The following is a 23,260-nucleotide window of genomic DNA, read 5'->3' as shown; positions in this document are numbered from 1 at the left end:
TTGCGTATTACAAAAGTGTTGGGTTAACATAAGCATTGGGTGACTTTCTACCCATGGATAATGCTGTACTTGGTTGGTGCCACTAGTAATCCAACTGAGAACAATATAGCCTGTTGCACCCCAAACCTGGGGGTCCTCCTCATCCAGGAAACTTTGAACACAGAATGCTGCAAACACTTAATTTCCTGCATTTTGGTGAGTATTTAACATTTTGTAAAGGCAACCCAATGATGAAAAACAAAAACACAACATTATTCAAATTAGAATTTCAGAACGGATGCTTTTTCCTTCACAAATTTTACATTCTTGCAAGATTCAGTCTGTAATTTTCACATGGTCATTTCAAAACTGAGTGGTTGTATTTAACTCTTATACAGATGATAGACTTATTTGTACTTATGTAAGAATTACATTAAATTCAGTCTTCCAAGGTTAATAAATGTACCTCCAAGCCTTACTTAACAACCCAAAAAAAAATTTGTTCCCAATGATTCATCGAGGATGCCACATTTTTTCAAACATGAGGGGATTGGGGGTAGGGGGCTGCTCCTGCCCCCCTCTGAGTACACCACTGGCTTGTTGGAGCAACAGACAATGTTTTAGGTCACCGGTGTAGCCAGGAGATGTGCTAATGAGGGATAACAGAGAGCCTGAGACTTCCTTACACTTGTCAATTTTTATCAAACAGTAGACGGAGCTCATTTGCAGATGTGTGTGTGTGCAGAGATTCATAAAAAGCTCAGTGTTGTCAGTGGGTTCTGCTTGTTTTGCTTTTCACAAAGACTGTTTTCTGCAGATAGCCACAGACCACTGAAATACCAGTGGGGGATACTACTCGAACTGCAAATGGAAACTAGCACCCTTCTGAAACTAAAACTCTGGTACCATCAGGTTATTCATTCAAATGCACAATCTGGTTTTAGTGCTACAGTGATTAAAGTAGAGTCAGCTGTTAACCTTAAGACTCTTTATGCAGTTTGAGATCTAAACCTGAATCAAAGATGGACAAAAGTATTCACCGTGTCTATAAACCATCTTTTCCTCTTGTTTCCTCCGTTGATATGATTTGCTTAACTTAACAACCACAAGAGTGCAAAAAGTAAAGGGAGCCACGCTGAATATAACACACCTTGTAGCAGCGTGTGAAACAGCACATAACATCGATCATGACACAGACTACATAACTTTCCCCCACCCAGAGAGTGACACGACCTCCGACCGAAGGCTCTGAACTTCCGTCTCTCAGGCCGGCCCTGCCACCTTCAATTTGACAAAACACATGAGCCTGAGGTGGTGGAGAGAGAGGCGACACCAGAGAGGAAGAGCGAGGTTTTAGGCAGAGGCCTCAACCTTTGAGTTTTGGTAAGAGGTGTGATGGAGCTTTTCATTCAAATCAAACTTTTGAGACTCTCTAGACAAACCTTGCTGACATCTTGGTTATGTTGAGAGTGAATACTCAAATCCAGCAGCTCTCTCTCAGGTAGCGAGTGATGATGCAATCAATGAAAAGATGGGAAAACGACTTTAATGCTTCACAGAATCCCTGACTAATAGGATTTATGGCTTAAGGGTTCTGGACCTACAACACCTAGAGGGGCGAGGGTCAGAGTGAATGTGAGAGAAAGCCAACACTGATGGGTAGAGAGGGGAGGGACATACAGGAAGTGTTTGAAAAAATCAGTTGTATGTCAATTTGTTAGCAATTATTGTGCTTGCTGAAGCATAGGTGGGGAGAAACAGTAAGTCCAAATACTTTGCTACTGTGCTTCAGTAAGCTTTTAAGAACTTGTACTCTGCTTGTCTGAAAATATTTTACTTTTACCCACAAAATTAAAACACAGATATCACTGCTTTCTACTTTGTAACTCTAACTTTTTTTCATGCATCTTCCTACTGACAAAACTCATTTCAGCCTTCATGGAGGGGACAACACACTTGAATTTATGATTCCTTTGTGTTTCCATCAGTACATTTCACATGCAGAAAACAACATGAAAGGGAATATCAAATGAAATGGACAAGAGAGGAAAACATGATCAGAAGATGAGGCTCCTGGTGAGTGTGATGTCTGACTAACAGAGGAAACTTGTTGCCACATGGATGAAAATAAACCAGCAATCGCTGCGGACAAGAGTTGCATCATGACACTCAACAAAGCAACTGATTTGCAAACTGGTGCAAAGTTCTGCCCTTTTTTTAGACATTACATAAAAAATGAAAATAAAAAATCCAACAACTTGAACACTGTGATTGGCTGTTACATTTTCTTATTTCTTATTTCTTTCTTATTAAGTACTTTTAAAATGTAATTTGAAGATTGAATAATTTATAGGTTAAATAGCCTCACAGATATTACAGGAGGTTCCATGAGGTTTGCACCGAAACAGCCCCTTAGAAATAGGAGGCTACTTTTTACACTAATACAAGTGCGTTTCAGAGCATTTTGCATTATCATGTATTGAGTTTGAGTACATTTAACTAGGACAATGCATATTAATCAACATTTCAGCAGTATGCTTCAATGTAAATATGCCGGAATTAGCTAAATCTGTAGTCCTAAGGCAATCTGTATTTCTACTTAAATAAGATGTCAGTGGTGGTTCTCAGTCATCCAGGTCTTGGTAATTCAAAGCTTGATGCATTATTTTCTTACATGAGTAAATAATGCTTGCACTTTTGTCATCTCTGGCTACAAGCTCAATTAAGCAGTCAGATGTCTGTAGCAGAAATAGGGAAAGGATTTGGTTGTAACAATAGCTCCTCGAGAGAGTCTTTGTTTTGACAGCAGTTGTGGAGAAGACAGCAGTGGTGTATGTGTTTGCTCCTATCAGCAGGATCGAGATACAGGCCTCTGGAGACTCACCGGGGTGGTCGATCTCCTGGCTGAAAGAATGGGCAGAGAAGAGCATCGGAGGGATCAGCTCAGCTCAGCTCACTGATCTGCACAGGAAACAAAGAGCATGGGAACTCACCAGGGAGCCACAGTAGTCCCTGGTGAGGAAATCTGCTGATAAAGCCTGACTCAAGAGAAAACATACAACATGTTTCCATGTTTGGTGGCAAAACTCAGGAAAGGCTTTTGTACTTTCGAGCACAGTCATTAAATGGTTCAAAATAAACAGTGCTAATGATCAAAGTGATTGATAAGATGTACTGCAGCAAGGTTCAATACCACTCTGACATTGACTGAACACAGCTGATCAGTCCACTGAGCAAGGTACAGTGTACACTGCTATCTGATGAGGAGTGATCAGTGTATGATCAATGCAGTGATGCTAACCAATGATAACGTCAGTTAAATATTGGCTCAGGGTTTCAAACATGTTTGCTCAGTCACTCATTACAGCTTTATAAAAAGACAAAGAGCGAGGACAACTTCTCAACCTGCTGATAAATAAGTCATCTTGTGGGTTAGACTGAATTAGTGGTGGCTTCTAACTGTGCTGTGTTCAGGGGTTAGATTTTAGTAGATTATCCAGATTACAGTTTTTTCATTTATGTGAGACAGTATTTGCACAGTAGAAATACTTTATCACAGGCACAAAAAGTAGAGTCAGATGTTAAAAGACTCAAATGCAATGTACACATTTTGCACACCATTTAGTGTTTATATGTCGTTTTTGTTATTGCGATAGTTAAATAATTTTTTTACATACCGCAAAACTACAATACATACATAAAAAAAATAATTTGAATAGAACTGATTTCTGCGGGTCGTCTTTAATTTCTTGTCAGCCATAACAGTGAAATCAAACACTTTTCCTACAGGACCTGATACAATGCTAGATAAAACAACAAAGATCAATGCCTGCAGAGAACAAACTAAGAGTTCACAGACACATGAGCTCAAGGAATTTGGGCCCTGTGAAAAAATTTAACTTTTGGGCCCCACCACTTCACTACTGCAAATGCTCAAATACTTTTTCCGGAACTCTATCAGTCACGGGCGTTAGAATTGTCCCAACCTTTGACCCCCATATGGTGACACTGCTCAGACACAAGACTACAGGATTTGCATTAGTGACGCAGTACAAAAATACCACACAATTAAAAGGACAGAGCAAAAAAGGGAAAAGAAGTAAAAATTGTTGCAATTATTAACATGAGCTTTGCTGAATGAAAACATGCTCATCCCAACAAGCAGTGCAAGACTGTGCAAACATACCAAAGATAGATTGATTTTTAAGTGAAAAACTGTTGTAAATATAAAAATATGCTGCAGTACTGTAAACACAACAGTATTTGAGGGATAACCACTTCCAAGGGGAACAAAGTCGTGCCCGGTGGTGTCCCCTATGAAATATAATGATGAAGTAGAGATATAAACACAAGATGGACACACTCAAGAAAAGTCTGCACACTTGAAAACCGTACTTATGTGCAGCAGTTTTTAAAATACCCCGCCCCTTTTTAAAAAAATAGAATCTTATTGTATTGAGTGCGCAAGGGTCTAAATACATCAGTACATTCTGTGATTCAAATAATTAGTCATCTTAATTCCCCCAAAAATAAAAAAATAAAAACACAACAAATAAGCAAAAAACAGAAACAAAAGAAGAAAATCATATTTCATTTCAAATATCCTGTTTGTGTTCATCATTCACATTACAATCACATTAAATTGATCTCACAGGTAGTTTGTATCCCTCACACCCACTCTGACATTTTTACACTTGTCCACCATACACCTTCACAGACTTATAGACACACACCAACACACACACACACTTGCTTAATACAACAAGTTTGAGGGGGGTTCCTTTGAGTTTATGGTAATCGGGGTGATTTTGTGGCTTCTATCAGTCTACAGAACTTCATAAATCTTGCTCCATAATTGGTCAAATAGTTTTCCTTTGTAGCTGTCCTCCGATATTGTCCTTTAAATATACTCAGATAATATTTCATGAGTGTTTTCCACATTTGAAGCGTAGATGCATCCTTATTTTTCCAATTTTTCAGAATAAGTTTCTTAAAAAATAATGATGAAAACAGAATTTAGATTCCAGGCTGGTGTCTTATTTTGCCACAGTTTTGGAAAGACAAATCACTGGTGAGAACTCAATTTTATAATCACATATTTTAGACATCCATGTTTCAATATCATCATTTATTTATATTTTAATGTATGAGCAGACACTGAAAGTAGGGACACCTGGTGTTGTTTATTTCCTTGTGACAATAAAACAAGTTATCTCCTGGTTAAATGATATAGAATCTCAAAGGTGTAATGTTAATTAAAATTCCCTGCATATATCTGAAATACATATATAAAGGACTGCATTAATGTGTCTCTTAATATGTTATTCAGCCTATGGTCGTTGATGATTTCATAGCTTGTCTTTTATTCTCATTACAAAATAAGTACAACAGCTTCCTCTTGTGGTAGAGTTGGGTTCTTACAATATGAGAAATTACTCACCCAGCCCGCTAGGTGTCGCTGTCTGATATTGTGTAAATAAAATAATGGAAGTGTTTCCTTGAATATCTGCGTCGTTTGTTCTGTGGCTGTCAACACGGTGTGTAAACACCTTCACGGAACAGAACCTGGAGAGGGTTTCAGTAGTTGGCAGTGCACAGGTCTGCCTCTAGTAATTAAATAGCTGTGAATGGGAAAGGTTTTATGATATTCTCCCCGCTGTCCCTGGAGCATTGCAGGGTAGAGCCCGGAAGAAAAGCCAGTCTCTGGTTGTTTCATTGTACGGAGGACGGAGGCGGCTAATCGGCGCTTGACGACCATGGCAGCGGCAACCGTTGTGGAGGCTGACCCGGCAGGGAGCGAAGGAGGTGCCGCCTTCACTGGAGGGGATAACCGGGGCTGGGATGAGTCTCAACTCCGGACATATTCTTTCCCTACCAAGCCCATCCCCAGGCTGTCTCATACGGACCCCAGAGCAGAGATGCTCATAAATAACGAGGTAAACAAGCTGAGTTAGCTTGTTAAAACTTCTTATGACCTATATATCATTACACAGCAATAACCACAAAGGAGGGCTGAGAAGTGCCACTGGTTTTATTAAAAAGTTGACTTATTAAGATTTAAATTTAAAGTTATATTTGATCATTTCACATTTGTGTTCATGTGAAACTGAAAGTGAACTTGTAGTGAACTTGATAGTCTTGGTGTTTTAGAAACCAATGGTTCTATTTGTAATGGTAAGATAACAGATGGGACTGAAAGTTAAGAGATAAATAAAGCTAAAGCCTACATGCATTCGTCTGGAAAAACAGCACATATATTTTTTTTGTATACATTCATTCTTATTCCATACACTACCAGTCAAAAGTTTGGACACAACTTCTCATGCAATGGTTTATAATTATTGTAATTATTTTTGACATTGTAGATTAATACTGAAGACATCAAAACTATGAAATAATATGTTTTTGCCATAATATGGATTACAAGAAGGCAAGTCATTCTACAAATGAACTCTTGACAAGGCTCATGTTAATTCAGAACCATTCCAGGAGACCACTTCATGAAGCAGACTGAGAGAATACCAAGAGTGTGCAAAGCTGTCACGAAGGAAAAAGGGGGCTACTTTACAGAATCTAAAATATAAAACTTTTTCTGGTTTGTTTAACACTTTTGTGTTAATTAAAATAATTCCATATATGTTATTTCATAATTTTGATGTCTTTGGTATTAATCTGCAGTGTTTCAAATAATTAAAATAAATACAAACCTTTGAATGAGACGGTGTTTCCAAACTTTTGACTGGTAGAGTACATGAACAAGACATAAATCTTATGTTACGTACATACATTACCTACAGTATGCACAAGAATGTAGCCCTATAAATGTGCATTACTGATATAAACATGCAGTAAATGCATTGCTTTTGTGGAGTTGGTTCAAGGCCGAGCCAATGTTTAATATCACAGCAGGTAGTTAGTGTCAGTTTAATTGGTGTGTGATGTTAAAAGATGTGTCAGGCTACCTTGTTGTATAAGTGTGTCGTTTGTGGTGAGGAGAGAAATCAGGTTGTAGTTCTCATAATTGCTGTCCCCAGAGGACAATGAGTCTTTACACACCCTGCAAGTTGTTACTTTCATTCACGAGTGACACTCCAGGTTGTGTTTTGATAATATTACCTATTAGCCTAAAGTACTTTGATGTAGATTCTGACTCAATTGAAACAGTTTTATGTTTGTCATACGTAGAATTTGTTCTTCCACTGCTTGTTAATGATAAGTTGTCCTGCTTTCACTTGGTTCAAATTAGTCTGTTGCACACAAACCTATAATTTCAGCTCTTGAGAACAGGTTTACAACAAAAGTCACTCAATAGCTTTGTTCACCAAGCACTTATACTACAACCCCAATTCCAAAAAAGACAACATATCAAATTTTGTTGCAAGAAGAAGAAAATGTTTTATGAAAAAGATATGCTCCTTTTAAGATTTGATGCCAGCAACATGTTTCAATACAGGTGGGAAAATGATGTGCAATGCTAAAAATAATAACCCACGACAAAATATTTGTTATTTGCAATGCATTCAATGAATTAGGTTAAGTTGCAACAGGTTAGTAACATGACTGGGCATTCCACAGAGGCTGAGTCTGTCAGAAGGAGAGGTGGGAGGACCAAGAATTTTCAGTTTAAAAATGAAAAGAATTTTGGATTTCATCACCGACACTTCATGATACATTATGAATAGATTGACAGAATCTGAGAAAATCTCTGTACAAAAGTGACAAAGACAAAGAAACAATATTGGATGGCTATGCTCTTTGGGCCACCAGGCAGCACTGCATTAAAAACGGACATGACTCTGCAGTTCAAATCACTGCATGAGCACAAAATCAAATGTACCAAATGCACATTAAAATGGTACTATGCATAGAGGGAACCGTATATTACCACCATCCTGAAATGCTGGCGACTTCTGTGTGTCCATATAAGATGGAATGAGACAAAGTAGCAAATTGTTCTTTTTGGGAAATCAGGGTCTCTGTGTCCTTCACTCTAGAGAGGAGAGAGACCCCCTAGCTTGTTATCAGTTCACAGTTTAAGAGCCAGTATCCAAGATGGTATGGAAATGCAGAATAATAATAATAATAATAATAATAATAATAAGTGCCCATTGCATGAGTAGCTTACAATGTTTTGATTTGTTATGTTTTGGAGCAACATATGCTGCCATTCAGACAATGCTTTTTCAGGGAAGACCTCACATATTTCAGCAAGACTATTCCAAACCACATGTTGCACGTATTGCAACAGCATGACTTCGTAGTAGAAGAGTCCAGGTGCTAAACTGGCCTGCCTGCAGTCCTGACTTGTCACCTATCCAAAACATTCAGTGCATCATGAAACAAAAAATGCAACAAAGGAGACTGTGCATTTAAAATGGGACGACATGTTGCTTTCAAAACTCCTGAAACTGGACTCTTCGTTCCCCAAACATACACAGACAGTTGTTAAAAGAAGAGGTGATGCAGTGTAACAGCCCCTGTATCAGCTTTTGTTTTTTGATACATGCTGCTGGCATCAAATTTAGAATGTTAAAACAGTGAAACAGTTTCAACATTTGATGTGATCTCTTTGCTCAATTTTCAGTGAAGTGTCTGGTTTAAATAATGAAATTATGTTCTCATTGACAACATCCAAACTTTTCTGGAACTGGAGTTATACATTGTTGTGACATTCAAAAATGACAAATATGACAATTAACATATAAGCGGGCCTGTTCTTTGTGAACCATGTGAAGGAAATAATACCTTTCATGTGGGTTGAAAAAAAAAGTTAAATACAATTATACCCTGAGAAAGTGCTGGCTTCATTGATTTTGTTCTGTCTCCTTAATTTCAATTTCAAAAGGTTAGAGACATGGTTTTGATAAGTGATTCACTTTAAATAGAGTATAGAATTTCAACTCTTCGATGCTTTAAGCCGGCTTTGGTGGGTTTGTTTTTGTGATTGGAATATGCAGACAAATTTTCTTCTGATGGGCTCAAAATCATTGAAAGGCTATAATATTAAATGGGTTTATTGCAGTGTACTGGTGCATGGGTCAAAATGGTAAAATAATAACAATAAATGCTGTACTCAAATAATCATCAGGGTATGATAAAAACTCTTAAAGTTGTGTACAAATCTACTTGAATAACATAACTTTAAATTTGATTATATTTCTTATCTTATATTTGAAAGATTGTAATCGGTGCAGGCAAAGTGGTCTATCAGTCCATTCACTAACATAAGTTGGCTTGCTTTGCACCTCTGTCTATAATTAAAAGCAGGCTTACAGTGAATGGATTATGGTTGCAATTGAATCGATGGATTAATATAATATCTGTGTTTTAACCTTTGGAGTGTGGTGACACTTAAGGAGTGCCCCCCCCCTCTTTCCTCGTTAAACAGTCTTTCTATTTTAGAACACTCAGCAGCCAATCACAAACGCGCTCGTGCAACAGTGCTATAAGAAGAGCGTGGATGTGTACAAAAACGTCATGTTTCATTGTTCACACCGTCAAAACATCTCAATGAAACATCCTTATTAACGTATTGTGTACACGTGTCATGTTCCAGTATGTCCCCTCCAATTCGCATCAAGTGAGATTCTGCGTAAAGAGACCTTATTTTAGTAAATTAAATGTTAAATAAAGCCGAGTTTATGACATGAAACTAGCACGGTAGAAGTTGTTGCCGCTGCGAAGAAACAAAAGTGTTGAAGCGTGAAAACAGACGTCTTATGTTGGCTGTTATAACTCCTCGGGTCCACTGAGACTATCCACGCGCTCTCCTGTGAAAGTGAAACGGAGAGGCGGTGCAGTGAGGCTGGAGGCGAGAGCGCGCACAGCAGTGTACGTTCAGTCAGTCACGTAGCCCTCGCTGCAGTATATGTACTGTCATAAACTGAACTACGCTGTACTGCACGGGTTAATATTAGGACTTCTGTTCGGGTTTGTTTAAGAAGATAACAGACATAGAAATAGATTTGTTTCTGAATGTTTTAGATAAGTCTGTGACACAATCCAGGGGATAAACATGCTGAATCTCTTGTACGTGGACAATCTTTCTGAGCAGCTGAAAGCTTGTAAGACTGGCTGTATGGAGGGGGGGATAGCCTTGTTAATCATCTGATGTATGCTAATGACTCAGTCATCCTGTCCCCTCTATAGTGCTGGCTTACAGCAACTGCTCAGAATATGCATCTAGCTATGGTGTGCAGCATGACATCAAGTTTAACACCATAAAGAGTGGGATAATGATTGTGAAAGCCAAGGATGATCAGAAGCAACACTTTGCATCTTTCTGTATCTCTGAACAAGTGCTTATAGTGTAGTGGACAAAGTCAAATATCTGGGGCACATTACCAGAAATTACTGATGTGATGATGATGATGATCTGCAGCGACAGTGCTGTAAACTTTATGCACAGGCAAATATGCTGGCATGTAAGTTTCCAATGTGCACAGATAATGTTAAAACAGAGCTTTTTAGGGCTTCCTCTTTACACTGCTCATTTGTGGTGCACTTACAGTATAGCTAAAATGAAAAAGCTTCAGGTAGCATATAATGATGCATAGTGAATCTTCCTTAAACTACCAAGATGGACCAGTGCAAGTTTTATGTTTGTATCAAACAATGTCCCTATTCATGCTGTACTGATACATTTGATGCACTCGCACTGTCCTGCTCTACTCTGGGAATCTGTGTTCAGCTCTGGAGTGACCCAGCACTTGGTACTTAGGTAATTATTGTGTTGATGACAAGTTAATTGTTGATGATGATAAAAGAAGGTCTTAAATTGTTTGGTTGCTTCATTGTAGATGTTCCTTATTTAAAAAAATAAAAAAAAATAAAAAAAATAAACCTTATTTACTTTTGTGCATTGTCTTTACACTGCTTGGCAGTGCCTGCACCCAAATGGACTTGAAGCACTTTGTTACTCTTACTGATCTTGTTTCCTCTTGTCTAGATCTTTGCTTGTGTTGTTCTTGTTAAGTAAGTAAGTAAGATTTATTTATAGAGCACTTCTCAAGAACGCTTTGGATAAAAGTGTCTGCTAAATGACATTGTGACATTGTATAAATGTATGTGTTGCTTAGCTGATTCAGAAAATGAAATTTTAAGGGGGCTCACTCAGCCCACATTAAGTGACACAAGGTATTTTTCTTGCTTTTGGAAACATTTGAACAAATGCATTTTTATGTTTTAATCAAAATGAATGTATAAATTGTAGTTCTGTGATCTTTTTATTTCTTGCTGGACATGTATTTTACTTATTTTTAGTCTTTTATATTACTCTTGTGCTGATTTGGACCTATGGGTCTGAAATAAAATCTATCTATCTATCTATCTATCTATCTATCTATCTATCTATCTATCTATCTATCTATCTATCTATCTATCTATCTATCTATCTATCTATCTATCTATCTATCTATCTATCTATCTATCTATCTATCTTATGTGAACAAGTGTTTTACCCACTTATGTTACATGCATCAGAAGTTTAAATAATGTTTCTATTGTTTCATGACCCCTATTAACAGAAATGTAAAAAAAAGGTACATCTATTTGCAGTCACTAGAAATAAAAAACCCAACTTAAATGCAAGAGTAGAGTCATGAGATAACCACTTGTTATAGAAATAACAGATTTTAAAAATGGTATAACATTTTAACATACATTTTTATAATGATATTTGTATTTCTTACAGTCAAAATAAATCATTTGTGCTCAGTTATTATTGTTATTTTTTTACATTTTATGCAAATAAAGGAAATAAAGACCCAAAACGTAATATAAATTATAATGGAATTGGAATTCACAGCACAGCATTTTAGCATTCTTGCAGGGATAACTCTGTGCATTATTCCTTACAGAGAGTGTGCTTGTATGTAAGTAGGCTCATTCACTTGAAACAAACATGTTTTTCATATTACTGTAATGAATCTTCTTTTATCTGTTCTCAGGAACCGGTGGTTTTGACGGACACAAACCTTGTCTATCCAGCTCTCAAATGGGACATTGCATACCTCGAGGAGAACATTGGGAATGGGGACTTCTCTGTTTACACTGCAGAAAAACACAAATTCCTCTACTATGACGAGAAAAAAATGGCTCTTTTTGAGAACTTTGTCCCCAAGTCTCGTCGGACAGAAATGAAATTCTCAGAATTTGTGGAAAAAATGCAAATGGTGGAGGAAATGGGAGGAGAGGAGAGGTAAGACAAGGACATTTTTCTTGGAACAGGATTATGATTAGGCTGTGTTTATATAAACTGAGCCTGGTCTAGTACTCAATCTAGACAAAATTCTGTCTTTAAAGCTGCAGCAGGCAAGTATCTCAAGTGTCGGGAACAAGATGTGACTGTGCTGCAGGTGTGTGACAGTGAAGGGTGTTTTCTCTCATGAAACGTTATACAGCACAGGAAAGTGGAGTAATGACTAAGCATTAACACAGGAGACGCAGGGGAAAAGCCTTTTGCTGTGACCTGACTTGGCCTGGTGGCACACAGATCACTTACATATGAACTTGCCGTTTGAGTTACTCATGCAAAGTTGCAAAGTTGTCCATTTGCATTGATATTGTCCATTTCCATGAATGTCATATTGATGTTTGTGGTTAAATGAGTTGTCTACTGGAATGCAAGTACCTTATGGACAACCTTATGCCCTGCCAACATATTTATAGCACTTATGAAAAGTAACTGCTCTGGGACATGTTTCAAGACTCTGATCGTGGAACAGTGGCTCACTTATTTTACACGTCTTTTTTAATGTGGTTTTAAGGGTTTATCTGCAGCAGACCCTGAATGACACAGTAGGCAAGAAGATAGTTGTTGACTTTCTTGGTTTCAACTGGAACTGGATCAACAAGCAGCAAGCGAAGAGAAATTGGGGACAGCTGACATCCAACCTGCTGCTCATAGGCATGGAGGGTAAGGACTCTGTTGGAGTAAAAAAAAAAAAAGTATTTGTCAGCAATGTTTTCCCACATCACATTCAATTTAAATATTCTGTTAATCACAGGTAATGTGACGCCAGCTCATTACGACGAGCAGCAAAACTTCTTTGCACAGATCAAAGGCCAGAAGAGATGCCTCCTCTTCCCTCCAGACCAGTTTGAGTGTCTTTATCCATACCCTGTGCACCACCCCTGTGACAGACAGAGCCAGGTAAGCTATTGAACAGTCTCCATATGTGGATGACACTGTCAGTAGAAAAAAAGAGCATAGGTTTTATATAATAGTTGTTGGTTTAATATCAGAAATGAAAAAGGAAATCAAATAAAGGCATTTTATGTTATATATCTAATAAATATACCTCTATTTTTTATTTACAGGTCGATTTTGATAACCCTGATTATGAGAGCTTTCCTAATTTTAAAAATGTGGTTGGCTATGAGGCGGTTGTGGGCCCAGGAGATGTGCTCTACATCCCCATGTATTGGTAAGACATGCTAATTTTTGGGCTTTCTGGGTGAATATAGGAGCCAGAAGATATTCTATTGTGCTTTCTGCATTTCAGGATAATATTCTTTAATTGGACATGCTGTAAAAGAAAATCCATCAAAGCTTTTTATTCATTGGAGGTGTATCATGTCTTATTGGCAAGAAGGTACAGGTTGCTCTGTAAAGGATGATTTATGTACAATGCAGCTGTAATAGTAATAGTGATAGTTATTAACAAAAGTGCATGGTTGGGAGCAAGAATCACCAGCAGCTGGATGGCATTAGAGTTATGATATGAATTACTCCTAACTGGTAAGAAAACAAAAGTAGCACCTCTGTGTGCTGATTTGAGCCGTTTACTTTGGTAGCTTCTCCTCTGTTTGCAAGCCTGTACTAGTTTTACTGAAAACAAAGGTCATATTGCTTCTACGACTTAAATGTACAATTGTGCATACACACTGTGACACTGTGAGGGGATGTGTGAACAGTCGTGTTGGGTAAAATTCAGGGGCAGTGCGTGTATGAAAACAGCTTATATTGCTTCTCTCTATAGATGTTAGGTTATTTATACCATGTCCCGCCCTTTTTGTTTCCTTTTGCTTAAACTGAGTGTTCAAACTGATCTCTTCCTCCTGTTTTTGATGCAGATACTTTTTAAATCATGCAGTAGCCAGAATAACTTTACAAAAGAGTAATAAGAATGATGTTGTTCATGTTTTCCTTCTTCCTTCAGGTGGCATCATATTGAGTCTCTGCTAAACGGTGGAGTGACGATCACTGTAAACTTCTGGTACAAAGTACGCATATCTGAGTCTCCTCCACAGTCATTACATTCCTGCTGACTTTGCCACATTATATTTCTTTATGATAACTCACCTGCTTTGTTGACAACTTTGATCAGGGTGCACCAACACCCAAGAGGATAGAATACCCCCTGCGAGCTCATCAGAAGGTGGCCATCATGAGAAATATTGAGAAGATGCTGGGAGAAGCACTTGGAAACCCACATGAGGTAAAATCAAATGCTTTTATAACCCCTTCACAATACAAACCCTTCAAACTTCAAACCCTGCACTGATTGTATAAGTCACTCATAAAGCCACACTGCCAGTTTCTAGAACATGAAATAAGATTCACATTTAGGTCACCTGTTACATGAAATCCCTGCGGCATACTGGCCCTTCTAGCAACCTAATTACTGTGAATATTTATGGCTTACCTGATTTAGTGCAAAGGAAAGATATATGCAGTCTGGGACTGTGAGTTGAGCATGTGATATGACAGACGTTTCTTTTTCTGACCAACAATCTTTGTCTCTCTGTAGGTTGGACCTTTACTGAAAACCATGATCAAGGGGAGATATGATCAGGATCTCAGTTAGAGTCCACTACCCTGGAAGCTTGAGGAACTGTTTGTGTGTGTGCAAGAGAGACTGCTGCGTGTGGTTTCCTCATTCTGACTTTGGAGTTAGGTAACGCTGCATGGCAATAAGCGGCCATCTTGAAACCTGTTCTGCTTCAGTCTTCGAGTGCCATGGTCGTTGCAAATGTGATCACAGAACAAAAATCTTCTCATGGAGATGAGTCCTGCCTGAAGAAGTCTTGTTTTTTTTCTTGTGTTTTTGAAGAAGAAGCTGAATCTGGCTTGAGTCTGAATACATTTGAATGAAAATCTGTGTTCTCCAGCATTATCAGAACTCAAGCTTATGGGTCTTTAGTTGCATTCTCTAACCTGATGTTTGAGTTTTAATATTTGGAACAACCACGATATTTTGACCACTAATGGATGAGTTAAGGGGGAATATGTGTACAGTACATATTGGTTAAAAATGAGGAATTTCTTATTAACACATAGTGCCACAGTTGTGGATGGAAAACACATAGAATGACCAGACTTTGCATCTTTACCACAGTCAGCTTTTCAAGGGATTTCATTCCAACCTTTAAAGATGATGAAAGATGAAAAGATGAAATGTCTCTGTGTAATCTGGATTATCTCTCCTCCCACCTTAAACAGTTAAAGTGAGTGATCAGTGGGAGTTTTTGTTTCTAAGAAAGGTTGGTTAAGTAATAAAACACAGAAGTGCAGTGATTAAAAACTCATGTGATCAGGAACATGATCAAACATATGTGTGGGTGTGGAGAAAGAGAGCTCATATATTCATCTGAAGGAGTATGTGACTGCTTACAGCTAAGTTATTTTAGCTGAGTTATTGCTTTGTGTTTTATTTATGCGTTTGCTTGTTTGAATTCTATTTCAAGGTCTTTCTTGAATGTGCTTCCCTGCCTTTTAGAAGTACTTGAGTTGGTGTGGACAACAAATGCTATAATGCAGTTTCAGTTGCAAATATGGTTACATGAAACATGAAAGGAAAATACTGTAAGTTACTTGTCTTGAGGAAAACTAATCAAAGTATTTACAGGCAATATTTTCTTGGGAGTTTGATGCTTCAATTATGAGTTGTTAAAGTCAACTGCTTTAATGATTTATTTAATATTTACAGACTGATCTAGGATATTCTGCTGTGGTTGCACCTCCATCTTGTGGTCAAGTTTGCAGTTGCATGCTAAGCTTGATGTGTCATTTAGCTGGTCCATGCACAAAACTGCTACAATACAAATCTTCAGTATGTTGTGATAAACTGAGCAGATACAATTAGATAATGCTGCAATGTGTAGGGAAGTCTAGCTCCTCTGCTCCTATGGTTACTGTAGGTTCATGAAAACGCACATATTTTAACCACCATGCAGCCATATTGTAAAGACGTGAAGGTGTTTACACTTTGAAGTGCTCTCTTGAACTGATGGAAAATTGACTTTAAACAAAAGAAGAGGGTAATTTAAGTTTTGCTGTATGTGCCAAATTGGTATATAGTAGGTGTCTCCATTTCATGAAAGCTTTGTTTGCCCATGAAACTAGATGAATCAGTGGATTTAGACTGCACAATAAAAAAGAAAACCAGCTAGCACTTAATGGTTGCTGTTTTTTCAGACTTTTGTTTTGTAGGAATAAGGTTAAACCTCTAAACTGCTGATACAGCATAGATCTAGCCCCACTGGCTGCTCTATATTGGTTATAATATGAGTTATTTGTCATTTGCTTGGTTGATTCCTGTTTACAATTATGTGCCTTGCTTGAGAATAGAATGGCATGTCATATTGCAAGAACTTGATTTTTTGAGGTTTTATTAAATGGTTTAGATGTTTGTTTTCAATCTGGCATTAAAAAAAAAACAGCTTTAAAGTTTGCAAAGACAAGGGTTCATAGACATAGAGGCATGTTTTTAAGTGCTGAATGACTGTTTTTGTTGTGAACATACAGTATGTGCTCTCCTTGTTCCTCTGAGTAAAGTTTGTTTGTCAAGCTCTTAAGACCTGTGGGAACATGTGATTTCTGAAAAAAGGTATGACATTTTCTGCTTTTGAATAAAGTAAGAAGAGTGAATATTCCACAGAAGACGGTAAATGATCTACAAAAATTAGTTTTATTTACTATAAATTGTGCGTCAGCAGTTGTTTGAAGCACATGGTTGATCTCAGTTGACTTAATAGCTTCAGTAAATCCATCCAAGCGTTACATTAACACCATGATAAACTTGTTAAAGACCATTGCTTCTGATGATGACAGGTATCAGTAACAACATATCTTTCAACGCTGGAGTGTGTCACACCTACAGTCAGGAAAAATATACCACCAATCAAATCAAAAACATCTGCTTATAGCTGCTCCAAGTGGATGCAGATTAACACAAACACAGTATATCAGTAAAAAAAATCAAAAGAAACCTGAACATCCTAATACACAACTAACAAGAATCAAAGAGGAATCCAATCAGAATCAAAAGTTCACAACCAACGACCACAAGCGAAGCAAAATTGCACACAACACAAATGAGAAACATGGAGCTGTGACATTGAACCACGTCAGATACATCATGTGAACAGACCCTGAAACCACGCAACAGGCCTCTTCACAATAAATACATGATTTGAGACTTTGCAAAATCTAAACATCTATATCAAAAATAAAGACAATGCTTTTGGAAATAACTTCTCCAGCAGCACATTGCACTCACCTTTAAGGGGTAACTACTATCCTCTGCTTTAGTATGCCAAAAAATTAGAGTGCTGTATTGGTTTGTGATCCTCTTGTGAATTGAATCGGCTGTGCTACAATATTAACTCCAAATGAATCATGATGGTTATACAGTACTAGAGAGTAATTTTATTTACAGTGAGTGAAAATGTATTTCAGGATCTGATTTATCAGGTTGTGTCAGAACAATAAGGACCATGGCCTCCTTTGCATGTAGATGCTAGCATTTTCTGTATCTATTATTATAAAAGAAAAAAATACTTCAATTAAGGAAAACAAAAATATTTTGACATTAACTAAAGTTATGAATAATTTGGCTTCAATCTGGAACATGGACTAAGGACAAAATATGTGTTCATGTAGGTCAAACAGATAACTCGAAAAACAGAAATTGCTTATTGTAGGTAAGATATTTTATAATGATCAATCGGTAGAGTAAATACTATTTTCTTTGTATATTAACAATATTGAGTGTATCATGAGTCCTAAATGTCTGTAGGTGTGGGTTTCCAGTCTAGTGAGGCCAACCATTAAAACCCTACGGCTACACAAACCGGCTTTAAAAATAGTGAGTATGTTGCATGTCAGTTTTTTAATGTGAAAATAACTTTGTAGCACAACAAATTGTCAAAAACACAAGTATACCAAATATTTCAACAGCACTGTTTTTCTTGCATGATGTAAAAATAGATCTTTAAATCAAATTGGCGTCATTGATTTTTTTTGTGTGTTTGTAAAAGAAGCCATTGAGACTTGTACTGAAACAAACCCCAAACTCTACAGCACCACTAGAATATATTCAAGGATTATAATTAAATCGTGTTTTTCAGTAAATGTCATGATAATGATAAATCTATACTGGACCAGTTAAAGCAGGTACAAATAAACAAATAAAAACAAGAAACAGCTGGGATAAATAAAAGGCTAAGATTTTAAAATAATGAGAATGTCAGTGCAACATCAGACCTGCTGAGATGGCAAAAAGTAGAGAGGTTAGGATGTTATACAATCCAGAACACAAGTTACAACATCCACACCAAAGTATCACACAAATCTTCAAAAGCTCTCAGGGGAAATACAAAGAAAAATCAAACACTGAAATTTAAAGTTTCAACCAAGGCATATAACGGTGGGAATTCCTTAAAAATAAGCCACTGACAAATACCATCCTTAACTTGGGTAAACAAATCTCACAAATTCAGGCTAAATAAACACAATAAATTAAATAGTGTAAACAAAAAGGTCAGTAGCTGCTCTTACAGTGTTGTGCTGGTCATCAATGAAATCGGTACTTTCGTGCAGGCTTGAGGTTGACGTACGTCTTCTTCATGTCCTCTGCCTCGTTTGTTTTCACGAGCTGATACCGCTCCCCTTTCGTGGTAACCACCTGGTTACTGTGGTAACGGACTAGCTTCTTTGGAGCCTGTGAAAAAATATACAGTTTAATTTAATGTAAACAATTTACTGAGGCTACAACGGGAGAGTGAGTACAACAGGATGCTTACGTCTTTGGGGGCAACAGGCCGGTGTGTTTTTTTGTCATCCTCCCTGTCCACTAACATGTACCTGTGGAGATGAAACATGAAGGAGCAAGCCCCAAAATGATTATATTATCTCTCAAGATTTCTTAGAAGTATATTTAAGTTAAGATAGTAATAAAACCTTAAACAAAAAAGTAAGGTCAGTTCTGCTCTCCAACCAATTAAAGCTATCTTACTCACTTTTCAAGAATGCTCTCTTTCAGTTTATGGTCTGCCACAACGGAAATATTCTTCCCTTGGTTTACCTGTGGTTATAGGATACCGTCAAATAGATATCCAGCATACAGTAGTATACACATACACATGTAGTTGAAGTAACATGTTAAGTGAAATGAAGTTTTCTAAATGTAGCAGAGACTCACATTGAGAGGAGATGAACTGAGTTGGACATCGCCCTCTATGATAAGGCGCACAGCTTCCTCCATGTCTCCTTTGGCAATAGACAGGGCGCTACGAGCCTCGGAGAGACTACATTTGGGAAACATCTCCAGCAGGTGCTGCTCCTGAGCCTCCCATTCAGACACTTGTGGCTGGAAATGTACACATAAAGATATAACCTCTATTTGATGGATGTAAAAAAAAATAACTGAAGAACATAAAATGTGCATAAGTCAACAACTTGTGTCTGAAATTAAAATGCAGCTGTCAAATGAGAAATGATAACCTTGGCAGCGGCGCCCTCTGTCTGATTTGTAAGGCACTGCGTTTCGCTTTCAGGTGGAGGTTCAGCGGAGATGGTCACGAGTTTAGGTGAAGTCTCTTCGGTCTGCTCTTTAGACACTTCGTTTTGTTCATCAGCTAAAGTTGAAACAAATTAATATCAGCGCATAGGAGTATGAATGATTTGATCCACATTTTGAAGCTCCTGTGAGGAGATTTTTTTTAGCTGGTTATGAAACTGACTGAAATGAAAACTTCAAAAGCAAGAGATCATTGACAGGCAGATTGATTATTTATATACAGTTATTTAAATGCCTATAAATGCTGCAGTGGGGTAGGTGTCAGATGAAGGGATTAACAGCCTGCTGTAGGAACAGACATTTTTCTTTGAGACATGTCTGAGGCAAAGATTCACAGAAAGTGTTTGATTATTAAAAGAAAGCACAACTTGAGCATGTACAGGACAAGATCAGTAAAGAGATTAAAGGCTCCACTTAGTCCTCAGGGATCATGCAAAATAAACATTAAATAAAAGTTCCTCACAAGAGCTTTAAATGAGTGACACAAACAAAATTACTTGTTTTCATGACTCTTAGAGGATAACAACAACAACAACAACAACAACAATAATGAAGTGATACCTGAGGTCCGAGCTGTGGCGAGTTTGGAAGCCAGAATGAACATCATCTCACAGACTTTGACACTGCAACATGGAAAAAATCATGACAAAGTAAGTCCTGGAGGTGCCTGGTACTCAATTCAATTCAATTTTTTTCTTTATTGGCATGAACAAAGGCATGTTATTGCCAAAGCACATACATTCATACACATACATTGCATATATATCCACAAGACACTACACTCACCACATATACATTGATCACACACCATATTCATCACATACATACCAACCACATATTATATTACATATTCTATACGCATAAATGAACGATCACCCATACAGCATATCTCAATGTCCTCACCCGATGCGGCACGCTCACAAAACCCCCACCCAAAATCAAACACCATGGGATGGTGCGTCCCTCAGGCTTTGACAGGCAGACACTACTAGATACTCTTGATATGAAACATTCAAAGTAGAGGAAAGAGCGTAACTGTTTGTTTACCTTTCAATTTCAGCAAAACCAGGTATGTAAGCTTCTAACATCTCTCCAAAGACTTCCACATCAAAGTTCTCTTCAACACTCTGCTGAGAGCCCAGATCCTCCAGGACGCCAGTGATGTAAGACAGAAGAACATCATCCAGTGTGCTGTATTGAAGGTATAAAAAGAAAAAAATTATTATAACACTGTTTGAAGCACACCTTTCAAGACAATGCAAAAAAAAAAAAAAAAAGGAGCAGGGCTGTTTTACCTGAGATCTGCGTCAGGAATATAAGTCTGGATGAATTCATGCATTGCATTGTGGATGATCTTGTGGAGGTCCATTGCGTTCTCCTGCAGAGGACACAGAGTGCTTGAGTTGAGGAACATCAGATATAACGAGAAGACCTTACCAAACACTTTAAATAACCAAGTTGTCATCCGCGCACCAAATATGGCTCCTCCTCAGTTCAGACGGACATGGAAATGTTACAAAAGCATCTCTTATGAAAGCTTGGTTGTGAAAGCAAGCTGGAGCTGCAGCAACTTATGATGTCATGGTGAGATGCCATAGGTGGTCCGTGTGGACTCGTACGCATGACCTGCGTGAACTTCCAAGTAGGTGGACTTTAAGGTTCATTGCAGCAAACACCTCGAGCTCTGTTATCCAGGATGCAGCACTACCTAACATGTTTACCGTCGAGAAAACTCCTCCACGCCTTCGTTTAACACAGTAAGTTATGTGATGTAGAGGGACTTGACTGTCAAATGAATGCAGTTACATCAAGCACCTAAAGTAAGTTCTAGCCCAGTGCTGGACATTACCTAATGCTGGTTTTAAGCTAGCTAATAGTTAATTACAAACGGGGCAACTACATTTTTCATTAGCCAGCCCGTTATAAAGGGTTGTCATGTGTTGTAATTAGTTGAGTTCAAAATTCCTCTGTTTGATTAATAACAAGGTTAGTTTATCATCACTGTCACATCTCCGTAAGTGGGTTGATAGCTAAACAGCGCTAGCTAAGTGGGCTAAATTGCTAACAACAACAACCTCGATGTAACGGTTAACGTTCACAGGCTCACAGACACAGGTTATCTATACCACAGCGACTTTAAGTAGAGTCAAACTTACTGTGACAAATTACAGGAACATGAAGATGCACTTGTTCCCCAAATGTATCAGGGGGATGCTGGTCAGTGCAGTGGTTACAGGATTTCGGTCCCTGCTGCTTGTTAGCCCGCACGATTCAAACATTAAGACGTCACTTCCTGTGATTGTAAACAGTCTGGATATACAGTCTATGGGATGAATCGAATAATAATATTTATACAGTCTATGGGATTAATGCAGATTATAGTGAAAGTCTCATTTGAAGCCCGTCTCTTTCAGAATGATGTGAACTGTGGTGCTTCAATAAGAATTAAAATGTCAGATGCCACCTTTTTTATTCTTTCTTTAAATTATCCTTTGGCCAATTGAATGCAGAATCTCTCTCTCTCTCTCTCTCTCTCTCTCTCTCTCTCTCTCTCTCTCTCTCTCTCTCTCTCTCTCTCTCTCTCTCTCTCTCTCTCTCTCTCTCTATATATATATATATATATGTATACTTTATTTTTCAAACATTTTTTAGGATACAAGATACCAAACAGCTCTGTTGCACTGTATTTTTTACAAGCCATAGAGAGCAAAGAGTAAAAACCCAAAGTAGAATAATAAATAAAATATAAATACATTAAAATGAATGGAAAATAACAACAGTAACAATAATAATAATAATAGTCATTATAATATTAATAAAAATAATAATGATAATGAATTAGAAGGAAGTAGCTACAGTTGTATGTTCTATCTATACAGGTCACAGAGCAACAAAAACAACAGTATTAACAGTAACAGTTTGGAGGGGAGATGCATATGTGACAGAAACTACTGCAATAACAACATTGTTTACATAAAGCAAAGTATATTGAATGTAAGTTAGGTTATCACCTCTTTGTGTCAGATATGTATTCCATTTATCCCAGAAAATGTCATATCTGTCCCCCTGTAGTCTTAGTTTGTAAGTCATATGCTTCATGCTTTGGATGTTTATCACGATGTCTATCCACTGATTAGTTGTGGGTGGATCCCTACAGAGCCATTGCCTTGTTATGGCCTTTTTGCTTGCCAACAATATAAACATTTTCAAGAGGTATCTATCACTTTTAGGTAACTTTAAGAGTATGTTTCCCAAGTAAAAAGTCAGAAAAGAGAAAACAAAATCATAGCTCAGGACTTCTCTGGCTATTCTATGGACACCCTCCCAAAAGGTTTTTATAGCAGGACAACCCCAGAATATGTGTGTGTGGTCTGCCATATCGTCGCCACATTCTCTCAAGCATTTGAGTTGTGCGTTGGGCTGTCTAGATTTTTGTTTCGGAGTAATAAAACATTTGACACAATTTTTCCATGAAA

At 37.7% G+C, this 23,260-nt stretch overlaps 3 protein-coding genes across 13 annotated transcripts in view; 2 read left to right on the top strand and 1 right to left on the bottom strand.

The window, feature by feature from the left end:
- The first annotated feature begins 5,486 nt into the window (after positions 1 to 5,486).
- Positions 5,487 to 16,859, top strand: hif1an (hypoxia inducible factor 1 subunit alpha inhibitor). Its single transcript, XM_034682568.1, has 8 exons — positions 5,487 to 5,915; positions 11,928 to 12,178; positions 12,747 to 12,895; positions 12,987 to 13,132; positions 13,300 to 13,406; positions 14,142 to 14,205; positions 14,310 to 14,420; positions 14,733 to 16,859. Exons 1-8 carry the CDS (start codon positions 5,736 to 5,738, stop codon positions 14,787 to 14,789), a joined length of 1,065 nt encoding a protein of 354 aa, XP_034538459.1. The 5' UTR covers positions 5,487 to 5,735; the 3' UTR covers positions 14,790 to 16,859.
- cuedc2 (CUE domain containing 2) lies at positions 12,680 to 22,076 on the bottom strand. 5 transcript variants are annotated; one of them, XM_034682573.1, is made up of 10 exons: positions 21,941 to 22,073; positions 21,080 to 21,162; positions 20,832 to 20,975; positions 20,346 to 20,407; positions 19,709 to 19,842; positions 19,407 to 19,574; positions 19,225 to 19,289; positions 19,009 to 19,069; positions 18,764 to 18,926; positions 12,680 to 12,904 (listed from the first exon to the last, which is right to left on the bottom strand). In XM_034682573.1, the coding sequence occupies exons 2-9, from the start codon at positions 21,151 to 21,153 to the stop codon at positions 18,780 to 18,782; spliced, it is 855 nt and encodes a 284-aa protein (XP_034538464.1). In that variant the 5' UTR covers positions 21,154 to 21,162; positions 21,941 to 22,073; the 3' UTR covers positions 12,680 to 12,904; positions 18,764 to 18,779. The 5 variants fall into 5 exon arrangements, with proteins under 5 accessions (XP_034538464.1, XP_034538461.1, XP_034538462.1 ...); XM_034682570.1 differs by lacking the exon at positions 12,680 to 12,904 and adding an exon at positions 16,872 to 18,472; XM_034682571.1 differs by lacking the exon at positions 12,680 to 12,904 and adding an exon at positions 16,872 to 18,469.
- The window catches only part of LOC117812036, a 70,497-nt gene continuing 68,575 nt past the window's right edge, over positions 21,339 to 23,260 (top strand). For all 7 annotated transcript variants that reach the window (XR_004631114.1, XR_004631116.1, XR_004631115.1 and 4 more), the window contains exon 1: positions 21,339 to 21,541. Coding sequence is in view for 3 of the 7 variants with exons in the window: in XM_034682576.1 (XP_034538467.1) it covers positions 21,366 to 21,541 (176 nt within the window). In the remaining 4 variants the exon portion in view is untranslated. The remainder of the gene's footprint in view (positions 21,542 to 23,260) is intronic.

The sequence above is a fragment of the Notolabrus celidotus genome, chromosome 4 (assembly GCF_009762535.1).
Source record: "Notolabrus celidotus isolate fNotCel1 chromosome 4, fNotCel1.pri, whole genome shotgun sequence".
Taxonomy (NCBI): Eukaryota; Metazoa; Chordata; class Actinopteri; order Labriformes; family Labridae; genus Notolabrus; species Notolabrus celidotus.
The sequence above is the reverse complement of the archived record's forward strand: the minus strand, read 5'-3'. Positions and strand labels throughout refer to the sequence as shown.